The sequence below is a fragment of the Histomonas meleagridis genome (assembly GCF_020186115.1).
Source record: "Histomonas meleagridis strain 2922-C6/04-10x chromosome Unknown contig_18, whole genome shotgun sequence".
Classification (NCBI taxonomy): Eukaryota; Parabasalia; order Tritrichomonadida; family Dientamoebidae; genus Histomonas; species Histomonas meleagridis.
In genome coordinates, this window is record NW_027150797.1 from 440,251 (window position 1) to 461,696 (window position 21,446).

A 21,446-nucleotide genomic window follows, 5' to 3' on the forward strand; every position below is an offset into this window, starting at 1 on the left:
TCAAAATTTTTCAAACTGTATTTTTGTCCCCTATTCCAAAACAAGCACATTTAAATTTAAAAATTACACGGGCGTTGAATTTCAAGATGTAATTTTCCAAAATCCTGTTGTTTTAGCTTTAGTAATTGGCCCACACCCTCTATCAGAGCAAGCTCAATATTTATTTTCAAACTCACTTAATATTTTCTCTAAGCGTGCACTGTTTACTTTACTTATTTCTTCTGATGTTCCTCAACTTGTATCTACCTTTCAATATGAAAATCCTTTTCTCGTACTCTATCAATCGGACAGAATATATAACTCATGTGAAAATGCATTTATGTTTCTCCTTAACAATTGGCTTATTGAAAATCGAGGGCCTGTCAAAACTCTAAATGATTTAAAGGCAATATTATCTTCAACATTATACACTAATAAGCAAATAAAAATCTGTTTCTGGTGCTAATTCTAATTTATATCTTGCACTTCAATAAATTGGTTCGTGCGAATTATTTACAACTAAACCCGAACTTTTTGATGAACTTAATATGTCTAATGAAATGCTTTTGCTATTTCGTTCACAAGACCTTACAATTGTTCCTGTTCAAAACAGTACATCTTCGATATTAGAAAAATCAATTCCATTATACAAAGAATTCACAAAATATGATATAATGCAAGAAAACATAATATTTGCTGTTATTTTTAGTCTAGGATTTGAAAATTTGTATCAGTTATCAAATCTGTTTCCAGAAATCAGGTTTGGAGTAGTTCCATATCATTTCCGCGAACGATATGACTTTTCCTAACTTTTATGTTTTTAATCCAGATAATGGTTATCACGCGACAAATTGTTTGATAACGTTGAAATCAAACGTTGAAATATTTCAGCGAGGAAATACCTGAAATTATCGAGAAGGAAAGTGTCCAAAAAATTGTTGGGTTAACTTACAAAGATCTCATAGAAAGCGAGAGCTACGATGCAGTCGTTCTCTACTCACCAGAATTTGGTCCAAATTTCACTCGAAAACGCCGATGAAGTGGCAAAAAGTGGCAACGATAAAATAAAGTTTGGAATTTTGGATCCGATACGAAACGCTTCACCTTTAGGTTTTCCTGTTTTTGTTCAAAGCCACACATCGAAATATTTCCAAGAGGATCTAAGAATGCTATCCTTAATGAATTGAAGTGGATTTTTGAGGTTTTTGAATGATTGCTCAACACCAAATTTTGATCTCGATATCCCTGAATTGACAAAGGAAGAGGCATTAAGGGAAACAGACGAACTAGCTCCGAAATATGAGTTACTACCAGAGAACATTAAACAGAAAATACATAAATATGTGGAAACAAAATTGGCGAAATTAACAAATTTGAATCCTTTTGCTGTAATTTTGTAAAAATTCATTTGTAAGTGTTTACTTATATATAAATTTTCTAATTGAGGGTGTAGTTCTGAAGATTTGGCAAAAAGTATCAAATCATTTGATGAAAAAAAAAAAAGAAATCAAAAGATTCATTTTCTTAATTCTTTAAGATTTTTTAAAAAATAACCATATGTTTATCACCTATAAGATATATTCTTTAAAACTACATACGCAGAATGAAAAATAAAATTGATGAAAAAATCAATCATATGAATGGACTGATATATTTTATTTTTTATTATATCTTTTCCTGAATGTATCACTTTTGATCAAACTCAATAAATTATTTTCTCGTTCATTATGTCTATATTTTCAACATATCAAACCACATTCATCTTTTAAAATTATGAAAATTTTATTAATTAATTTTTATATTAAGATTTTACATGTAAATCGATTCCTGCCCAAAGACTATTTAAGCGAGTTATTCTTGACAATTATTATAATATTATTCTCAACAAAACATACATTTACTTGGTAATTTTTCACTAATTAATTGAACAATTTCGACATGAGAATTTTTTTCTGCCAACTTAAGCGAAGTTTCAAATAAATTTAATAATTTCCAAATATTTTTTTTTTTTTTGAGTTTCAAACAATATAAATAAATATAATTCAGAATAATTTAACATCTTAAGCATTAATATCAATTCCTTCTTGTTCAAGAAGTAATTTAACTATTTCTATATGACCATTTTGAGATGCTAAAATAAGTGCTGTTTTAAATATTTTAAATAATTTCTAAATATTATTTTGAAATATTAAATTATTAAAATAAATTTTATTTTGAGCATTAATATCAATTCCTTTTTGTTCAAGAAGTAATTTAACTATTTCTGTACGACCATTTGAAGATGCTAACATAAGTGCTGTATCAAATAATTTAAATAATTTCCAAATATTATTTTGAAATATCAAATTATTAAAATAAAATTTAAATAAAACAAATAAATATTTTTAGCATTAATATCAATTCCTTCTTGTTCAAGAAGTAATTTAACTATTTCTGTACGACCATTTGAAGATGCATACATAAGTGCTGTTCTAAAAATTTAAATAATTTCCAATTATTATTTTGAAATACAAAATTATTAAAATAAATATCAAATAAAACAAATAAATATCTTTAGCATTAATATCAATTCCTTCTTGTTCAAGAAAGTATTTTACAATTTCAACATTCCCTGATTTTGTAGAGTATATTAAAAAATTTGTATTTTGATTATTTATATGAAGATATTTGATAAGGAATAAATTTCCTATTTTTATTTCTTTTAAAATATTTTTATCATCATATTGAATTCCTTCTCCTTCCAAAAAAAAATAAAAGTTCGTAATTACCACTAGTAATAGAGATTTTTTGGAAATAATTAAGCGTTGTTTTATCAGCTTGGATTGATTTATCAATAATTTTATTTTCATAAAGATATTTAAATATATCATTTTGATGAAATTTAATTGCAGTTTCATATGCACCTTCAAATGAAGAATTATCTTGTTCACATAAATGAATTATTTCTAGATTTCCACCTGCAACTGCATATTTACCTGTATTTATTACATTTGCATTATTCATAAGTAAATATTTAAAACATTGAACTGACCCAAAAAATGATGCATAATCGATTAATGTAACATCTTTTGTATTAATATAAGAACATCTTTCATAAATTGATGGTTCTATTATTTGATTAAAATCAAATTTTGGTTGTGATGATATTTCTTGAAGTTTTTCTATTTCATCATTACGAATGATTTTTGCTATTTCATTTGGATTATGTCCTTCTTTAACATATTGCTTATGAAGTTCAAAATCATTCTTTGATAGTTCTTCTATGTTTTCCAAGAAATTTTCTTCTGCTCGTTGATGTTTTTTGGGTAAAGAAGTTGTGGGATTTCTATTTTTATGGTAATGAATAAAATATTTTGTTCGATTCATTGTTAAAATATTTGCTTTAGTTAAATTTTGTTGAATCAATATATTATATATATAATATGCTTCTTGCTTTTCCATTTTCGATATGTAATTTGAAAAAATTGGAATGATTTTAGGTATATTTTCATTTATTTCTTCTTCTTTCATTTGAATCATTTGTAAAAATTTTAAGTATATATCAAATTCATTCTTTCTTGAACAAAATACAAAATAAATCAATTCACAAATGACATGATTAAATGTATATGGATAATTCAATTCAAATTTTTGCAATATTTGTTGAACTGAAAAATCAAGGTTTTCATCATGTGAGCCCATGATGATTTTTTGGAGTTCAATAAGTAATTCCAAGTAGGAGTATTTATTTTCTTTTTCTGGGGGATTGGGATCTTGCATTTATTTTCTTTTTCTGGAAATAAAAAATTAACAGCAAATCTTGTGCGTCACTTTTTTGAAAAAAGAATTTTTCTAATTTTCAATTTCTTCTTCAAAATAATGGAACTAATGTAAATGTAAAAGATATTTTTCAATTTTTTTGATGTTAATATTTTACAAAAATATTGGAATATATTTAAATTATTTAATACTCCACTTATAGTTGCAACTATATGTGATTAAATTGTTAAAAGACTTCTTCAACATAAAGGAATTGATGTTAATACTAATAATCTTTTTTTGTTTCATTTAATGTTTTATTAATTAATTTAATATTTTCATCAAACATTTAAAGATTATTTGGATTATTTGATACAGCACAAGACGCTGTCAACCAAATAAACGGTCGTTTCAAATCAGAAAACCAATTTTTTTCATTTTCCATTGAACAAAAATTAAAAAATATACAAATAAATAAGTATACACATTCAATTCAATAAAATTATCTTAACCAAATTTTGTTATCTTGTTTTTTTATGCAATAAAAGCAATCTTCAAAATTTCAAATTCTTTTTTGGGCTTTAAGATTAAATACAGAAGTTAATATTCAATAAATATATAGAACTAATTATGGACAATATTAATTTATACAATTTTTCTACAGTTTTCATTCTGTTTTTAAGTTATACAAGATTTTCAATATCTATAGATCAGAGCAAAAATTCAAAAATCTGTCTTTGCAATTTTTTATGATTTATATGTTCTATAAATAGGATAATTCTTGAAACAATTTATTCATTATTGGAGGCTCTGGACAAAGAAGAAAAAATAACTTTTTGAATTAATTTTGTGATTACAAATCCATCAAGAGCCGTTCCTCTACGAGTGAGCGATACTCACAAAAAAGAATCACAAAATTAAAGAGAAGATAAAATATTTTAAACATTTTTTCAACAATACTTGTATATACTGGTTTAGATGTGGTTAGTTGGATGACCGTTCAGTTGAAGAAACAAAAAAATGCCCCACAACAAAGATTATGTAACCAAATAAAATCACAAATATTTTAACGCACGATAAAACATGAAACACTAAAAAAGCCACCGGCGGGACTCGAACCCGCAACCCCAAGATTAAGAGTCTTATGCTCTAGCCGATTGAGCTACGATGGCATCTGTTTTACAAATTTTGATAATATTGATGTATATATTTTTAGAACGTTTTCTCTTGAATCAAGGGTACCCCATTATATCTAGACCAAAAAGAATTTCTGTCTATGAAGGCTGCAAATGGAAGAGTATTATATCTTGTTGTCAAACAAGCTCTTCGTGCATCTGGAATACAGTTTGAGATAAACAATCAAAATGCTGTTCTAATCTGGTGCGATACAGTCAAAATTGAATATTTCAATCAACTTCTTCCATGGCAAGTGATCAATAGAATTCCATGGTCCCAAACAATGTGTCGAAAAGTACCATTTGTACTTCTTTTACAACGAGCAGCTCATTACTTTCCAGATCAATTAAAATTTCTTCCCAAATCTTATGTTCTTCCTCATGATTATGCCAGCTTTCAAGAAGCTCTTAATCTCCATGACAGAACACATATTTATAAACCTGACAAAGGTTCGTTAGGTCATGGTATCACTGTAATTCGACCAGAAGATCCTCAATTTTATGTCCCTGATAAGTTAGCTGTTGCTCAAGAATACATTGATTCATTTGTAATTGATGATCGTAAATTTGATCTTCGCATATATGCCTTAGTTACAAGTCTTCATCCACTTACCATATACATTTATCGAGGAGGTGTTGCACGCTTTTGTACTGAAAGTGTTTCCAGCACATCCAAATTTTCTGTTCTCACAAATACGTCCGTTAACAGCAAAAATCCGGATGCTATACCGGACAAAATGACTCGGATGTTAACTGATGTCTTTGACGAGCTTCAACGCATGGGTCATGACATTGATAAATTATGGTCGTCAATTGATCATGCGATTGTTGTCTCATTTCTCTCAGCTTATAGTTTCTTACTTAAAGCTGAGTCACAGCAATGTCCATATCATCGTTATTCGCGATGTTTCCAAATCATTGGTTGTGACATCTTGCTTGATAAGCAACTTAATCCATATATTCTCGAAATAAATTATCGTCCGTCGCTAAAATGTAACACGCAGAACTCGCATGACATGAAATTGGGTATGCTTGTTGATGCGATACGTATTGCTGCTCCACTTGAGCCATTACAAAAGCTTCTGGATGAAAATCCCGATTTCCCTCGCGATGTCAATGGATTTTATCAATTTATCGATGAAAACCAAAATGTCATCGATGAGATGGAAAATTTGAAAATGCAAAATGAAGCGAATAATGGCTTTAGGAAAGTGTTTCCGAATGATAATAATAAGATATGGAACGAAATGTATGATAAATTAAAGAGTTTGCCAACGGAAACAACAGAAGAGTTCGGATTACCTTTGCAAATATTAAATCAGGACGACCGCGAAATGGCGGACGGAAGAAAGTGCATGTCGCGGTTCTTTCGGAGTGTGAGAAACATGAAGAAAATATCCGCAAAGGATTTTATGAAATTGCAGATTGTGAAACAAAGAGCTAAAAATTTGTTGCAATAATAAAATAGACGATTTGAATCCGTTTTTTATAAATATTTCCAAAAGAAAAATGACAATCGCGTCAATTAATGATAAAAAGTATAAAATTATGTTACATAAAATGGCACTTTTGCCGGCGGTTATTATGAAATCATTTTCATAATGCGCATTGGCTTGGATCGCGACTTTTATGTGTGGGTGAGAAAAGATGTACTTGTGATGTTTATTTGATTAAAGAAAAAAAAACATGCGTATTTGGAATTGATTATTTCCCTAATTTCTTTACATTGTTCAGCTGCACATGTAGATCTTGCTTTAAGAATTAAATAATTTCAATATATTGTTTATAAATATCAATTAAAATCAACAATGATAGAAAAGCTGTTTATGAAATAATTTGTATTACCTTTTAAAGATGTTAACAAAAATGATGTATCAAATAATTTAAATAATTTCCAAATATAATTTTGAAATATAAAATATAAATATTATTTTTGGTATTAACATCAATTACATCATGTTCAAGAAGGGAATCTGATTCCCCAAATAAATTATATACATTTAAGTGAGTTACAACCATTAAATGCTGTCATGCCATTCATCACAAGTGAAATTGGAAAAACAATACTCTCAAGAGAAACACAATCATTAAATATGATAAAGTAGATAAAACTTTTTAACTAAGTGTTAAGTTTTCCAAAAGTTATAAAAAACAATTTTCGTTACATAAATATAAATATATAAAATATATATAATCCGAACTAAATTAGTGAAATCTTGAGATATTTTTGGACAAAGATTTGAAAACATGAATTCATGATTAAAAACTCATATCACTTGGAACATATTACATTCAATCTTTTTCATGACTCCATAATGATTAATGAAAATCATGTCGAATTTTGTGTGAATGATGCATTAAAAAATTCACATGTGAAAACCGTCAAAATTGAAAGTGTTTGTTTGAACAATTTTTCAAATTTGATTTTTATTTGTACCAGTAAGGATGAAGCTTTTTAGCTGCCCTTACAGCTTCTTTGTTATTAGGAGGAATCACTGTCTTGAGGGCAGCAAGCTCTTCTTTATCACATTTAAAGTCACCAAGGAATTCGTTCAAAATCTTGATCTTCTTAGGGTAGTCAATGTTAACTCTCTTGATGATATTTGTGAATGTGATAACATCTAATGAATTGGTAAAGTTGGTTATTGTGATCTTATCAAAGAACTTGACAAAATAGAGTTCAAGGAGCTTTAATTCATCTGCGAGTTCGTATTCAAAACATTGTGAAGCGTAGTTCAAGATAATTTGTGGGTTAACATGTGTATCAAGATATCTTGACAAAACAGCATCAAGAGTTCGGATACCATATATTTTGCTAATATGAATGAGAGGCATGAGCTCGTTATCAGTGAATGAAATTTGGCCATTGTACATCCATTCGATAACCTTTTGAAGAAGGCCAGATGGATTGTCATAAACATGAACAATACCTGTTTTTTGCTCGTCCATTTCAGATGTGAAGGAGTTAAAGAAGAAATCTGATGAGTTAGACAAAATAGCAACGTGGGATTTGATTGATACGTAAGATGCATCATATTGGTTATCATGAACACGTATCTCGCAATCCGAAAGGAACCCGTCGTTGTAGAATGGCTTGAAATCAAAGAGTGGTGTGAAAATAAGGTCTCTTTGGAAGTTCATCTAAATGACTGAAAAGACGATATGCTAAAAATGACACTTTAATGGCTAACAAATGAGCTCTGGAATTTATTCAAATTTTTCAATTTAACGACATTCAAAAAGTCAGTGTTATTGATAAACGTTCTTCAAAAAGTGGCAAATATTGGCAAAAATTGAGAAGAAAATCCCAAAATACTTAACAAAAAAAAATATCTTATCAATATTACCTCGTTTTATGTTATAAGAGAAAAATATAATAATTTAGAATTCAGTTTGTTCTGTTTCATCATCAGAATTTGAAGAACTATCTGATTCTGGTGCAAAACACTTTCTTCGCGCTGCCATTGTCTGGCTTATTATTTGGCTAAAATCATCTTTATTATCATCATATCTTATTGAAGACCTATCAACAGGCGTAACTTTCCTTAAATTGCTTTTAACATTCATAATAAAATTGTCTGTATGATCATTTGGTATTTGTGTGGAATTGGATTTTTTGGGTTCTTCCTTGGATTGAACTGGAAGATTAAAGCTTGTGCGCACAACATTTTCTTTTGTTGCTGGTTGAGTTGGCTTAGAAAAACAATTACTAACTGGGCGAGGTGCTAGATTCTTATTATTTCGTTGTTGAATATCAGGAGGAGGAGCACGAACAGACATTGCTCTGCTTGCTCTTGTTAATTGGATCTCACGTTCTTTTAATTGACTTAATTGCTGTTTAAGGATATCGACATGTTTTTTATCTTCTTCGACTTTCTTTTTTTCAAAAATTCGCTCAATGGAAGCTGATCTCCTTTTAGAGCTTCTTGCAGCAGCTGACTTTTTGGAATTTGATTTCTTTGATTGTGAAGATTTCTTTGTTGGTGTTGATTTCATTTCTGCACGAAGGATAGAATTTGCAACATCAAGATTTTCACCTCCTTTAACAAACTTAATTGGTGCGACAAGTGGACGAGTACGTGTATTGCGACTTCGCATTTCAAGAAAATGATTGTTTAACGTACAGGAAATAACCGTTGACTGCTTAACGTACAGTAAAATAATTGAAAACTGTTTTTTCATATCACAAAACTTTTCGCTGTGTTTTCTCTCAGGATAATAATTTAAAAACAAATTATTTCCTTTTAGTATTTTTTAAAAGGCTAAAATACATTTTTTTTCCAAAGTCAAAACAACATCGGTATAAATTTAAATTATTTGTTAATGTTAAGTTCGTTTTGCAAAAAAACAAAAATGTTTTTTAAAAATAATGTACCACTGAAATATTTTTTAGGGGGTTTTCGAAATCCTATTAAAAATATTTTTAATAATAATCATTTGTTTTTCAGAGATTGAAGTCTGGCCTCCAATTGTTCTACTTCCTGCCTAAGTGAAGCATTTTTGGCCTTAAGCTCTTCTACATTAACACCTTCTGGGTTACCAAGATGTTCTTTGACATATTGTAATGGATCAATTGACTCATCGAAGTTATTGTAAAGATGTGCCAGCACTTTTGTGATTGAGTCAAGCATACCACTGTCTTCAAGATACTTTCGAAATGCTTCTCTTTTTCCGTCTTGTGTTGCCATTTTTGACTAAAAGTGACAAAATCGTTTGAAACTATATAAACGGTCACCTTTTAATGAATCCTGTAGAAATTACCCCAGAAATTACAAAAGATAACATTAAGTCAATTAAATATCTTTAGTATTAATATCAATTCCTTCTTGTTCAAAAAGTATTTTAACTATTTCTGTATGACCAAAAAAAGATGCATACATAAGTGCTGTTTGAAATAATTTAAATAATTTCCAAATATTATTTTGAAATATCAAATTCTTAAAATAAATTTTAAAGAAAATAAATAAATATTTTTAGTATTAATATCAATTCCTTCTTGTTCAAGAAGTAATTTAACTATTTCTGTATAACCTTTTTCAGATGCATTCATAAGTACAGTTCTACATAATTTAAATAATTTCCAAATATTATTTTGATATATCAAATTCTTAAAATAAATTTCAAATAAAACAAATAAATATCTTTAGTATTAACATCAATTCCTTCTTGTTCTAAAATAATTTAACTATTTCTGTATGACCATTTTCAGATGCTAAAACAAGTTCTGTTCTAAAAAATCTAAACAATTTCCAAATATTACCTAGAAATAGAAAATCATTAAAATAGATATTAAATGAAGCAAACAAATATCTTTAGCATTAATATCAATTCCTTTTTGTTCAAGAAGTAATTTAACTATTTTTGTATTTCCTCTTCGAGATGCTTCCATGAATGCTGTTCTCAATAATTTAAACAAATCCCAAATATTATACAGAAAAAAAAAAATTATTAAAATAGATATTAAATGAAACAAACAAATATTTTTGATATTAATATCAATTCCTTTTTGTTCAAGAAGGAATTTGATTGTTTTTGTTTGACCATAAAAAGCTGCTTCCATAAGTGCTGTTCTAAATAATTTATAAAGTTACCAAATATTATTTTGGAATATCATTTATATAATTACCAATAATTATATTGAAATATAAAATGATTCAAATAAATTTTATATAAAACAAATAAATATTTCTAGCATTAATATTAATATTGTTTTGATTAAGAAGTATACCAATATGTCCATTCTTAGATGCTAAAATAAGTGATGTATCAAATATTTATCATAATTTTCTAATATTTTTTAGAAACTGAAAATTGTTAAAAAAAAATATTAAATAAAGCAAATAAATATCTTTAGCATTGATATCAATATCTTGTTGCTCAAGAAGTAATAAGACGACCAAAATATATCCATTTTTAGATGCATCAATAAGTGCTGTATTAAATAATTTGTATAATTTCCAAATTTTATTTAAATATATCAAATTATTAAAAAAAAATTTATGAATAAAAGACAAATATATTTAGCATTAATATCAATTACTCTTTGCTCAAGTAAAAAACCAAATATTTTAAAATTAATTATTTGTTCGTAAAAAATAAATCATGAATTTTTTCATTAGATTTTTTAATTTCTTCAATTTTATTTTCGTAAAGATATTTAAAGATATCATTTCGATGAAACATAATTGCACTATCATATACATTTTCAAATGATGAATGATTTTGTTCACATAAATGAATGATTTCTTCATTTCCACCAGCAACTGCATATTTACCTGTATTTTCTACATTTGCATTGTTCATAAGTAAATATTTAAAACATTTAACTGAAGAAAAAAATGCTGCATAATCAATTAGTGTAACATTTTCTTTATTTATAATTGAACATCTTTCATAAAGTGATGGCTCAATTGTTTTGTTAAAATCAAAATTTGCTTGTGATGTTATTTCTTGAGGTTCTTCTATTTCATCATTTCGAATTATTTTTGCAATTTCATTCGGATTATGTTCTTCTTTAATATATTTCTTATGAAGTTCAAAATCATTCTTTGAAAGTTCTTCATATGGAATTTTATCTGGATAATTACACCAAGACTCAAGTTTACTGCCTGATTCTTTATAATTAAAATGAATGAAAAATGGATTAACTATGTTTTGTTTGGTTTTTGATTCATGTAAATAAGAAACATTTATGTAAGGGTTGGAATAATCTTTTAAGATATGTGCTGATTTATTTTCAACTTTTTTTGAAGATATTAAATTCAATTCAATCATTTTTTCTCAAATAAAATATGATTCTTGAGTATCTAAACTAAGTAGAAAATCTTTAAATGTATTAATTAATTCATGATCATTTTTAGTAATTTCAATATGTTTCATAAATTAAGAGATAAGTTAATATCTTTCATTTGAGAAAAGATTGATGAATACATTATTTGACTGAGAATCAAGTTTGAATAAAATAATATATGATTATTATTTGATATATTCATGGTTTCATTTATAGATTTAATAATATTATTTTCATTTATATCAAAAATAATTTCTTCAAGAGATTCTAAATCCTGAATAAACTGAATTAATGAATATTGTAATGCGTTTATCGTTGATTCAGTTTCTTTTTCATACTAAAAATATTTTCCATTAATCCAAAGAGAAATCTAAAGCAAATAAATTGAATTTTTTACTGTTAATGTTGGGAAGATGTGACCATCTGACCATGTGTTAAACGCATATAAGGAAGACAACGGCTTAATTCATGTTACAAACAAGTCAATTTTTGTTTGAAAAAATTTCTTAATTATAATTTTCATTTCTAACCTTTTTTAATGCATTAATCTTTATGAATAGAATAAAGCAGAATGAATTTTTTTAGTATTTTTTACTCTATAAATAACGCATGCGCAGGAGTAGACATAGATATTATGCATTTGCTTGAATTAATATCCAAAATAAAATGCTGAAAAATTTATCAAATGAATCGTTTAGCAATTAAAGAAACAATAAAAATCAAAAGGCCAAAAAATAGGAGGCTATCTTGCCAACCATTGGTATTTTTATATTTTTCTAATTCTTTTTTCTGTTCTTCGAGTTGTTCTTTTAGTGATTCAAGGTGTGACTTCAATTGATCTCTTTCGTGTTCTTTTTCTTCAAGCTTCTTTTTAAGCTCATTTAATTGCTTTTCGTCAGGATTGATGTTTTTAGAGCTTTCTATTGCCTTGTTCAAAGAAGATTTCGATTTGAATGCATTAGAAAAGGAATTCATTGCTTCTTCAGCGTGAGTTAAAAATCTGATCTTAGCGGTAATAGAATCCTTCCATTTGTCCTGATTCATCATTAGCTCAGAAATTTTACTTGCTTCTGTATTTGGAAGAACAATGTAATATTGAATTAAAAATGATATTTCTTTAATATCAGAATTAAAATCTTCAAGTACAAAGTTGAGTGAGCGAGATGAATTTGGCTCAAGTTCACCACAAGCAGGTGAAATACCACAAAATATTTCTGTATCAAAAGTTAACCGAAATAAAATGAGATTAACTCCTTTGTTTTTTACAACTACTGTTCCATTATTGTGATTTGATCCTAATCGACTTATAAGAAGAGGATTAGGTTCGACTAGTATTTGATCCATTCAATTACCTTGGGATGCCCCGGTGGGGTGCCTCAAATTTGGAATCGTTTGTGAAAACCGATAGAGCTTTACAAAACGTCACTTTTACACTTTTAATGAGTCTAACCACCATTTTTCATTGAAAAATAGCGATCGTTGAGAATCATGATTTTTTTGGATGAATTTTTTATCATTCATATACATTTTGAACGTATTCTATTTGGTTTTCTGTTTTTAAATACTTTATATTCTATCGTTCACCACAATCGTTTTTCATTTATGGCTCAATCCAACGCAAGAGTTTTTATTATTCATCATCACATGAAGATGGAGATATTGATTGAACTTGAGCAAGTTATATTTAATCTAAATGAGGATAATTTATATTTAGCAGTTCAACAAGTAATGCAATATCCCTTATTCATTTAATTCTATTATAAGCAATTTAGCTTACTTTGCTTTTTATTCAAGGAAAGCAGAAATCGATGTATGTTTAAAGTTTTTTGAAAAAATTCAAAACCAAGAAAAAGAAATAAACAAAAACAGTCCTAAAATTGCTAAAATTTTTATTAAATATATTTCTAAAATTAAGATGAAGCATATTACTTAATAGAGAAAATGATTGAAAAGAATTTAATTGATAAAGATATAACTAAAAGGATTAAATCACATTATTTTGCACATTACAAAACAAAAAAAGAAAAGAAAGAAAGACACTTAGGTCCGTATAAAAATACTTTTTTAAAAAATTACAAAGAACTTTCAAAGAATGATTGGGAACTTCATAAGAAGTTAATTAGAGAAGGAACCAATCCGAATGAAATAGCAAAAATAATTCGAAATGATGAAATAGAAAAACTTCAAGAAATATCATCACAAACAAATTTCGATTTTAATCAGATTATACCTAAATCCATATATGAAAGATTTTCACCTATTAATAATGAATATATAAATGATTTATTAATTAAAGTAAAAAAAGGTGTTACATTAATTGATTATGCAGCATTTTTTTTTCTCAGTAAAATGATTTAGATATTTATTTATGAATGGATCTAAAGGAAGTAACTCAGGTAAATATGCAGTTGTAGGTGGAAATGAATAAATTATACATTTATGTGAACAAAATAATTCATCATTTGAAGATGCTTTTGCAACAGCTATTATGTTTCATCAAAATGATGTTTTTAAATATTTTTATGAAAGTAATATTATTAAAATTCTTAATTTTGAATTTTTCGGAGAGAAATGTATTGCGTTTCGTAATTTTGAAATTTTTTCATTTTTGATTGAAAAAGGAATGAAAATCAATAATAGAATTATTTATGAAACAATAAAAACTGGTAACATATATTTTGTTAATTATTTACTCAAAAATAGTCAAATTCCAGAAAATGTTTTAATATGCTGTAGAATCTAAAAATATTGAACTTAACTCACTCAACATTGAAAACTATTTCTCCACAAAATCTTCATAAGTGTTTGAAATATTCAAAAAGTTGATGAAAAATTTTGTTTTCTCAATTTTTGAACTAACGTTAGACATGTTTTTCAATGTCCACCGTTAAGAAAGTTTTCATGCCAAAAAGATCATAGTTGAGTAAGTATTTTATTGTTGTTGTTGCTCCTCCTCTTTTGGTACGCATATCCTCAATTTTTCCTCTCTTCTTTGGGCTTCCTCAAGTGTAACCTTTGCACCATCAGCAATATCCATTTCCTTCTTAATGAGATACATTCTGTCGAGTCGGAATCTACTGTCAGAAAGTAATAACTCATCGTCACGAACCTCTGCGATTGGACGACTTGCTTTAACTTTCTCAATGTTCCAAATCTCTTCATCGCCAATCTTGAGCGATTCTGCATAATCTCCAGTCATTTGCGAAAGAAGTTTTCCATTTTCATCAGTGACTTTACCATCAATGACAGTTGGTCCGGCCCATGAAAAGAAACCTGTACGTGGCTGGACAACAACAGTGGATGTTAGATTGTTTACAGTATCACGAACAACCATTTGGCCTTTAACATTGACGTAACGCTCACCGCGAATCACACCAGATACAGTTATGACTGGGAATTGCCATTCATACTTGCCACCATCTGTAAATTCGAGATGGAATATACCGGTTTGAAGAATATCAACATTCATAACACCTGAGCTAATGGTGAAATTACAATGTGCATGACATTTCCATGATTTGTCTGGTGATTCTATTTGGAAATCAGAAATGGGTGGATGGTGGCTGGTTTGTTCACCATAGATTGTGACACCATTTGGCCATCTGCCAATATATGTTTCGCCAAGAATTGGGTTCCAAGGTTTTTTGGATTGCATATAAATGTGGTAACCAGCTACGACACCAGTTGTAAGAAGTTGGATGCGCTTAACAGGATCTTTGCAATTGACCATCTGATTTGCATAATCATCTGCAATAAATGTGAAAATATCAGCAGTGCGTTCTAAGAAAGACCTGGGTTCAGAGTAACCAACAGGGAAACTAAAATGAGTAAAGTCCATTGACAAAACAGCCATAGTCAATCTTTTGATGATAGCCCAAGAAAGAGCACGTTCTGCACTTAATTCTTCTGGTGTCATTGGTTTAATGCCATAGCCATCACGACAGTTCTTTGCAAGATAACGTTCATGTTCGTAATCTTTATCAGCAACTGGAAGCGGTGTTGGTGGATATCCTACATAAGATGTATTATAAATATCTCTGTCTTCAACTTTACCCATTACAATGGCATTTTCACTGATGGGTGCGCTCGCTCTTGAGATGATGGACATATGAAAACCGTTATATCTACTCCCAATAATTGAATGCATTAACCGTAAGCGACGATTTTTCAATACGCAGAAATTTCAAAGCAATCGTAAACAGTTGGCTGACTTGGCCTTTTGTTTTGATCGATCTTATTGAATATTTTGTGTAGATATAAGTAAAGTACTGATTTCCTTCCCAAAAGTGGTAGCCATTAATTTATCGGCGGTGATAATTCAATGAAAACAGTCCATCCCTGTAGAAATCACAAAATAATAATATCTCCTCTGAATTAATATTTTTTAATTAAAACCTATCTCACATTTTACTAAAATTAAGTTGATTAGCAATATTTTAAATATCTTCAAAATAAAATTTCAATTGATTTTACAATTTAAAAAAATCATATCGTTGATACATCGATATACTTAGAACCTCAAGATGAAATAATTTAATTTAAGTGATTTGAAAAATGTATTTTTCTCTTAATATATTTTTTTGAGGTAAATTTGTTGAAACTGTTCGGAAGTGGTAAATATTGTTTGATTCGAAATAGCGGTGATAAAAGTTTTTGTTTTATTCTCTTAGTTAATATGCGCAATGATTAAATCATTTTATATATCACAAAAAAAATTATTATTTTTATTTTTTCAAAAACTATTGATTTATGGATTCCATAATTATATATCAAATAAAAGAAAATGATTCTGTAATATATAAATTATCCAAAAATATATCGTATTTTATGTGATTGCATGCCGGTGGTTGGATGATGAGGTGTGGCTTTACAATACAATTCACATTAACCAAAAAATGCCAAAATTTAAACCATTGAAATATTTGGTTTTCCAAATTGTTTTTTGAGTACTTTACAATTTTATAAATGTCAATTCAAACATATTCCACATCTTTTAAGTAATGCAAGATTCCGATCCAGGATTTATATCTCCAAATGATTTTTTAGGCGATGGATACGGAAATGCAGAAGGTTTCTCTTTTGCAAATTATCTTAAGCAACTTTATCCTTTCATTGAAATAAATGGTCAGCAACAACCTCCTCCTCAAAAGCCATTAATCAAACAACAGAGACCAAAGAAACCAGAGAAGCCAAAGAAGCAAGTTCATCCAGATGGAAAATTTATTGATGTTATCATAAGAGGAATAAAGTGTACAATTATAAAACCAAAGTTCAATGTTCTTGAGACGCTCTATGAAGCACTTCAAATACGTCCTAATCTTAATTTGTCCAAAGCTTCAGCATATTTAAAGCTTGTTAATGAATCAAACCAAGAAATAACTGGAGGCTTAGTTGACAGAGTAATATTTACTTCCACAAATGACAAATCACCACAGTCAAATCTAATTTCGGAATGCAAATTATTCCTACAAAACATATATCCGAATATCCAAATGAAGTTCATAGAGTCCGAACTCGAAAAGCACAAATTTAAACTTATTGAAACCATAAAGCATATTGATACATTTCCAAATCCACCCAAAGAAAACAAGCCACGCGCCACTCAAAACAATCTCAAGTTCGAAGACATCATAGTTTCGGCACAACTAGAAGAGTTTGTATCCGAAGATTATAAGAAACAATTAAATGATTTCCAAAAAGAGGAAGAAGAATGGGATATAGCCGAAGCAGTCGCAGACAATTCGATGTACGAGTGCGAGTGTTGTTTCTGCGAATGTCCTATGGAACGATTAGTTCAATGTCCAGATGGCCATTTATTCTGTTTCAAATGTGTTCGCACTCAAATCGAGACAGCGATATCCGAAGGCAGGTCCGATGTTCCGTGTCTACACTACGGCGGATGCGACCAAAAAATTCCGATCAAAGAACTTGAGCGTTCGATGCCGGAAGATGTCCTTCAGCGCCTTTTCCAAACGGAGACGCAAAACGCGCTGATCTCTGCCGACATTAAAGGGATGGTCAAATGCCATAAATGCGGATACATGGCGATCATCGAAAACGAGGAATATATGGACTGTCCGCAATGTCATTCCAAGACATGCACGAAGTGTCAAAACGAATATCATCAAGGAATGACGTGCGAACAGTTCCGTAACTTGGACAAGAACAGATTACTGGAGGAGAAGATGAACGAGGCTGTGATTAGGGTCTGCCCGAAGTGTAAGACGCAGTTCATTAAGGAGCAAGGATGCAACAAGATGGAATGCCCGAGGTGCAAATCGTTGATATGCTATTGGTGCAGGAAAATTATACCAAAAGAGGTCGGATATAACCACTTCTTTAGAGGAGACGCTGCCCAGTGTCCGCCGGGGCAATGCCCTTTGTGGGTGCAGAACAATGAGCTGCATGAGATAGAGGCACAGCAGGCGCGAAACGGGAAATAAGAAAAATTGAGTTTTGAGTGTATTTCGATTTGATTTAAACAAAAAATAAAATATAAATTTTAAGTGTAATGCGCAAAGTATTTGGAAGAAATTGTTATTCAGTGTTGAATGTTTGTGTTACAGTGAGAAAAAAATTACTTAATGGTGTACGAGAGGAGTTAGAAATATGTTTATATCACTAAATTTTTGAAGTTTTAAAAAAAATATCAAAAACATGAGGTGAGTTGGTCGATATTAGATACTTTACATTTTGATTGATATCCTTGAGTTATCTAAAAATTTTATTGTGCGTTGTTTCGCTGAAAAAAAAATGGAGAAACCCGATTAAATTCCCCACAATCTTCACTCAATTGCTGTCAAACGAACGATAACATTTTTCAACGTGTGGTTACAACATAACTTTTTAAGATTCTCCCACAAAAATTGAAATATTTATATCCAATATAAAAAATTGATCCCTGAAACATTTGTTGTTGGAAAAGTATTTCAAGATATTGTAGATGATTTCAATAACCCCAAATCTCCTTATCCAGAAGATGAAAAATTTAAGTGGTTTTCATCGAGTATTTGGGTTGATAATGTTGCAAAAAAATATCAAGAAACTCTTTCTAAATGTAGCAAAATATCATCTTATAATACCTTCATTCATTTTCTAGCATTAATTGTTCCTAAATTAAATGCATTTCAAGGAAAAGAAATAACAGATTTCGAAAAACAAGTTTTAAGTATTTTATGCCAAATAGCAAAGAATATTTCAGACAAGCCCAACTGTTTGGATGCAGGTTATTTTTTATATCAAATTTTAACACATCCATTTGTTATTTCAATGTATCCCAAAAATCCAACAATAATATTTCCATTTAGTCAATTGATTGCCAAATCCATTGATGGTGGCTGTCCTATTATTGATTGTTTACTTTTAACACTCCAAAATCAAATCACTCAATATCCCCAATCAAGTTTTTTCTTTGTACACATATTATATTTCATAATCAATGAAGAACATTCATTTATTACATTTCTTAATAAGCTTCATCTTATCTACCAAGTCATTAATAAATTTCGAAATGAATTACATGTTGAATTATACTTACTCCTTCGACGCTTTTCATCACTCCATTCGAATGTTCATCGAAATGTTCTTTATAATCATCAATTTGGAACACCATTTCAATTCATAAATGATAAAATAATTAACTTCAACAAACTTGGTCAAGAATTTTATCCTCTTGTATCATTTCTAGTGCCATTTGTCTTTTTTTGCTATCCACAAGACAAAATTATCAACATTGTTTCATCATTAATTATCCCGAACAAAAAGAATTCACGTTACTTATATTTTTCATTGATCGAAATGTTCACAGCCAAAATCATGATGAAAGATAAATTTCCGAGTTTTCTCAATCCCATTTTAGAGAAATCGATTGAGAACTTTACAAACAACAATGAATTTTCATTCAAATATGTCAATGCATCATATATTATTATAGATTCATTTATACGAAAAAACAATTGGAAACTATTAAAGAATTATTCCGAATCGAAAGAAAACTATGGGAAAATGATATTTTGTGAAGCATGTCGATTATTATTTTCGACATATCCAATTGAACCACAAAATTTTCCGAATTTTATAGTTACAAAACTCATTAAATATATTTATGACTCATTACAAAACAATAATTTATTTGAATCGCATGAAAACAATTTATTATTTGAAGCAGCTATTAAACCTTTTATTATGGAATTAAGTAATAATGATAAAACAGAAGTCGAAACGCCTTTAGTTTATCAGATATTAATTCGATATTTTTCTGATTTAGAAAACCTTAAAAAAATTTCGTTAAATATAATTTCATTTATATCATTAAATTCGAATTTAACTCCTTCAATATTGTTTTGTTTTTTAAAGAATTTGTTCATTAAATTCGATCATTGGAATCACGAGAAAATTCGAGATCCGAATTCGTTTTCGAGTGTTATTGATTCGGTTATTATAAATTATCGTTGTGTAATTACCGATCATTTATCGAATGGTAAAGCGTATATGATTGAGCAATTTTTATATATTTTTAATACTATATTATCATGGATTATTTATATCATCGATATAAATAAATTTAATGATATTTATTTGAATTATAACGCAATATTTGATATAATTCTTATGTATAAAATGATCGAATTAAATACAAAAAATTCTGAAATGTTATTGAATGATTTATTGAAAAAGTGAGGACGTAATGAAAAAAATTTGAATCTAAAACCTTCAAATTATTTGATAAGTAATATAATCCAAATTCCTTATATATTATTATCAAAACATCAAAAAATTGGTCCTATGTTTTTTACAGTTTGTTTCCAATATTCTAAAGCTAAAGATGTAATTAATGAAATCCCAAAAATTATTGAATTTGAACAATTTTCAACATTAATTCCAATATTTCATAAGATGCCAAAAGATTGGGTACCGCATTGTTTAGATGAATTTTATAAAATATTATCTGATGAGAAAGTTAATTCTAAAATTTCATTAATGAATTTAATAAAATTATTAATGAAAATTATAAATGAAGAAAATGTTAATCGTGAATTAGAAATCGGATTTTTATTAATGAAAGAGATCCAAATTAATCGCTTTAAAGCAAATGATTTAGAATTAAATGAAAGTGTTTATAAATATCTTAAAAAACTTTTTATGTTTAATAATATTCCAACAAATGAAACATCGTTATTAATATATACATATTTATTAGAGAACTTATGTTATTATTATAAATTTGTAAATGAAAATGTGATTTTTTTAATAATGAAACTATTAAATGTAATAACAAATAAATTATATTTCCCAAAGAAAAAATATATTTTGTTTACATTAAATACATTCGAAAAAATTAATTCAAAATTTCCACAAAATAAAGTATCATTACAAATGAACATTGATAATATATTAAGAAATAATTTCATTTTTTCTTTTGGTTGTTATTTCCGTAAATTAAAATATTGTCGAAAAGAATTTAAATCATTTTTAATTCATTCGTTTTGTAATGTTTATGATCCGAATAAATATAAAACAAATATAATAAAAGAAAATGATAATATAAAAGTTGAGATTATGAATATAATTATATCTTTTAATGATTTAATGAATGGTAATTTTAATAGTATAACTTCAATTGACGTTTTTATTAAATTTTTCGCTTATTTTGATTTAAATAAAAAATTATTAAAATTTGTCATAAGTAAAAAAAATGAATTAATAACATTTCAAATGTTTATGATTTCATATTTGAAATTGTTTTCATTTTATTTAGATTTTAA

At 28.1% G+C, this 21,446-nt stretch overlaps 6 protein-coding genes across 6 annotated transcripts; 2 read left to right on the top strand and 4 right to left on the bottom strand.

The window, feature by feature from the left end:
- Window positions 1–4,993: 4,993 nt before the first annotated feature.
- On the top strand, window positions 4,994–6,352 carry GO595_002492 (Tubulin-tyrosine ligase family protein; the record flags this gene model as incomplete). Its single annotated transcript, XM_067915407.1, has 1 exon — window positions 4,994–6,352. One exon carries the CDS (start codon window positions 4,994–4,996, stop codon window positions 6,350–6,352), a length of 1,359 nt encoding a protein of 452 aa, XP_067777429.1.
- Window positions 6,353–7,319: 967 nt separating this feature from the next.
- GO595_002493 (BTB/POZ domain containing protein) lies at window positions 7,320–8,033 on the bottom strand (the record flags this gene model as incomplete). Its single annotated transcript, XM_067915408.1, has 1 exon — window positions 7,320–8,033. The coding sequence occupies one exon, from the start codon at window positions 8,031–8,033 to the stop codon at window positions 7,320–7,322; it is 714 nt and encodes a 237-aa protein (XP_067777430.1).
- A 240-nt stretch (window positions 8,034–8,273) lies between these two features.
- GO595_002494 (uncharacterized protein) lies at window positions 8,274–8,990 on the bottom strand (the record flags this gene model as incomplete). Its single annotated transcript, XM_067915409.1, has 1 exon — window positions 8,274–8,990. One exon carries the CDS (start codon window positions 8,988–8,990, stop codon window positions 8,274–8,276), a length of 717 nt encoding a protein of 238 aa, XP_067777431.1.
- A 335-nt stretch (window positions 8,991–9,325) lies between these two features.
- On the bottom strand, window positions 9,326–9,580 carry GO595_002495 (putative C-Myc-binding protein; the record flags this gene model as incomplete). Its single annotated transcript, XM_067915410.1, has 1 exon — window positions 9,326–9,580. One exon carries the CDS (start codon window positions 9,578–9,580, stop codon window positions 9,326–9,328), a length of 255 nt encoding a protein of 84 aa, XP_067777432.1.
- A 5,034-nt stretch (window positions 9,581–14,614) lies between these two features.
- GO595_002496 (Oxysterol binding protein) lies at window positions 14,615–15,790 on the bottom strand (the record flags this gene model as incomplete). Its single annotated transcript, XM_067915413.1, has 1 exon — window positions 14,615–15,790. One exon carries the CDS (start codon window positions 15,788–15,790, stop codon window positions 14,615–14,617), a length of 1,176 nt encoding a protein of 391 aa, XP_067777433.1.
- An 892-nt stretch (window positions 15,791–16,682) lies between these two features.
- Window positions 16,683–18,125, top strand: GO595_002497 (IBR domain containing protein; the record flags this gene model as incomplete). Its single annotated transcript, XM_067915414.1, has 1 exon — window positions 16,683–18,125. One exon carries the CDS (start codon window positions 16,683–16,685, stop codon window positions 18,123–18,125), a length of 1,443 nt encoding a protein of 480 aa, XP_067777434.1.
- Between the last annotated feature and the right edge of the window lie 3,321 nt (window positions 18,126–21,446).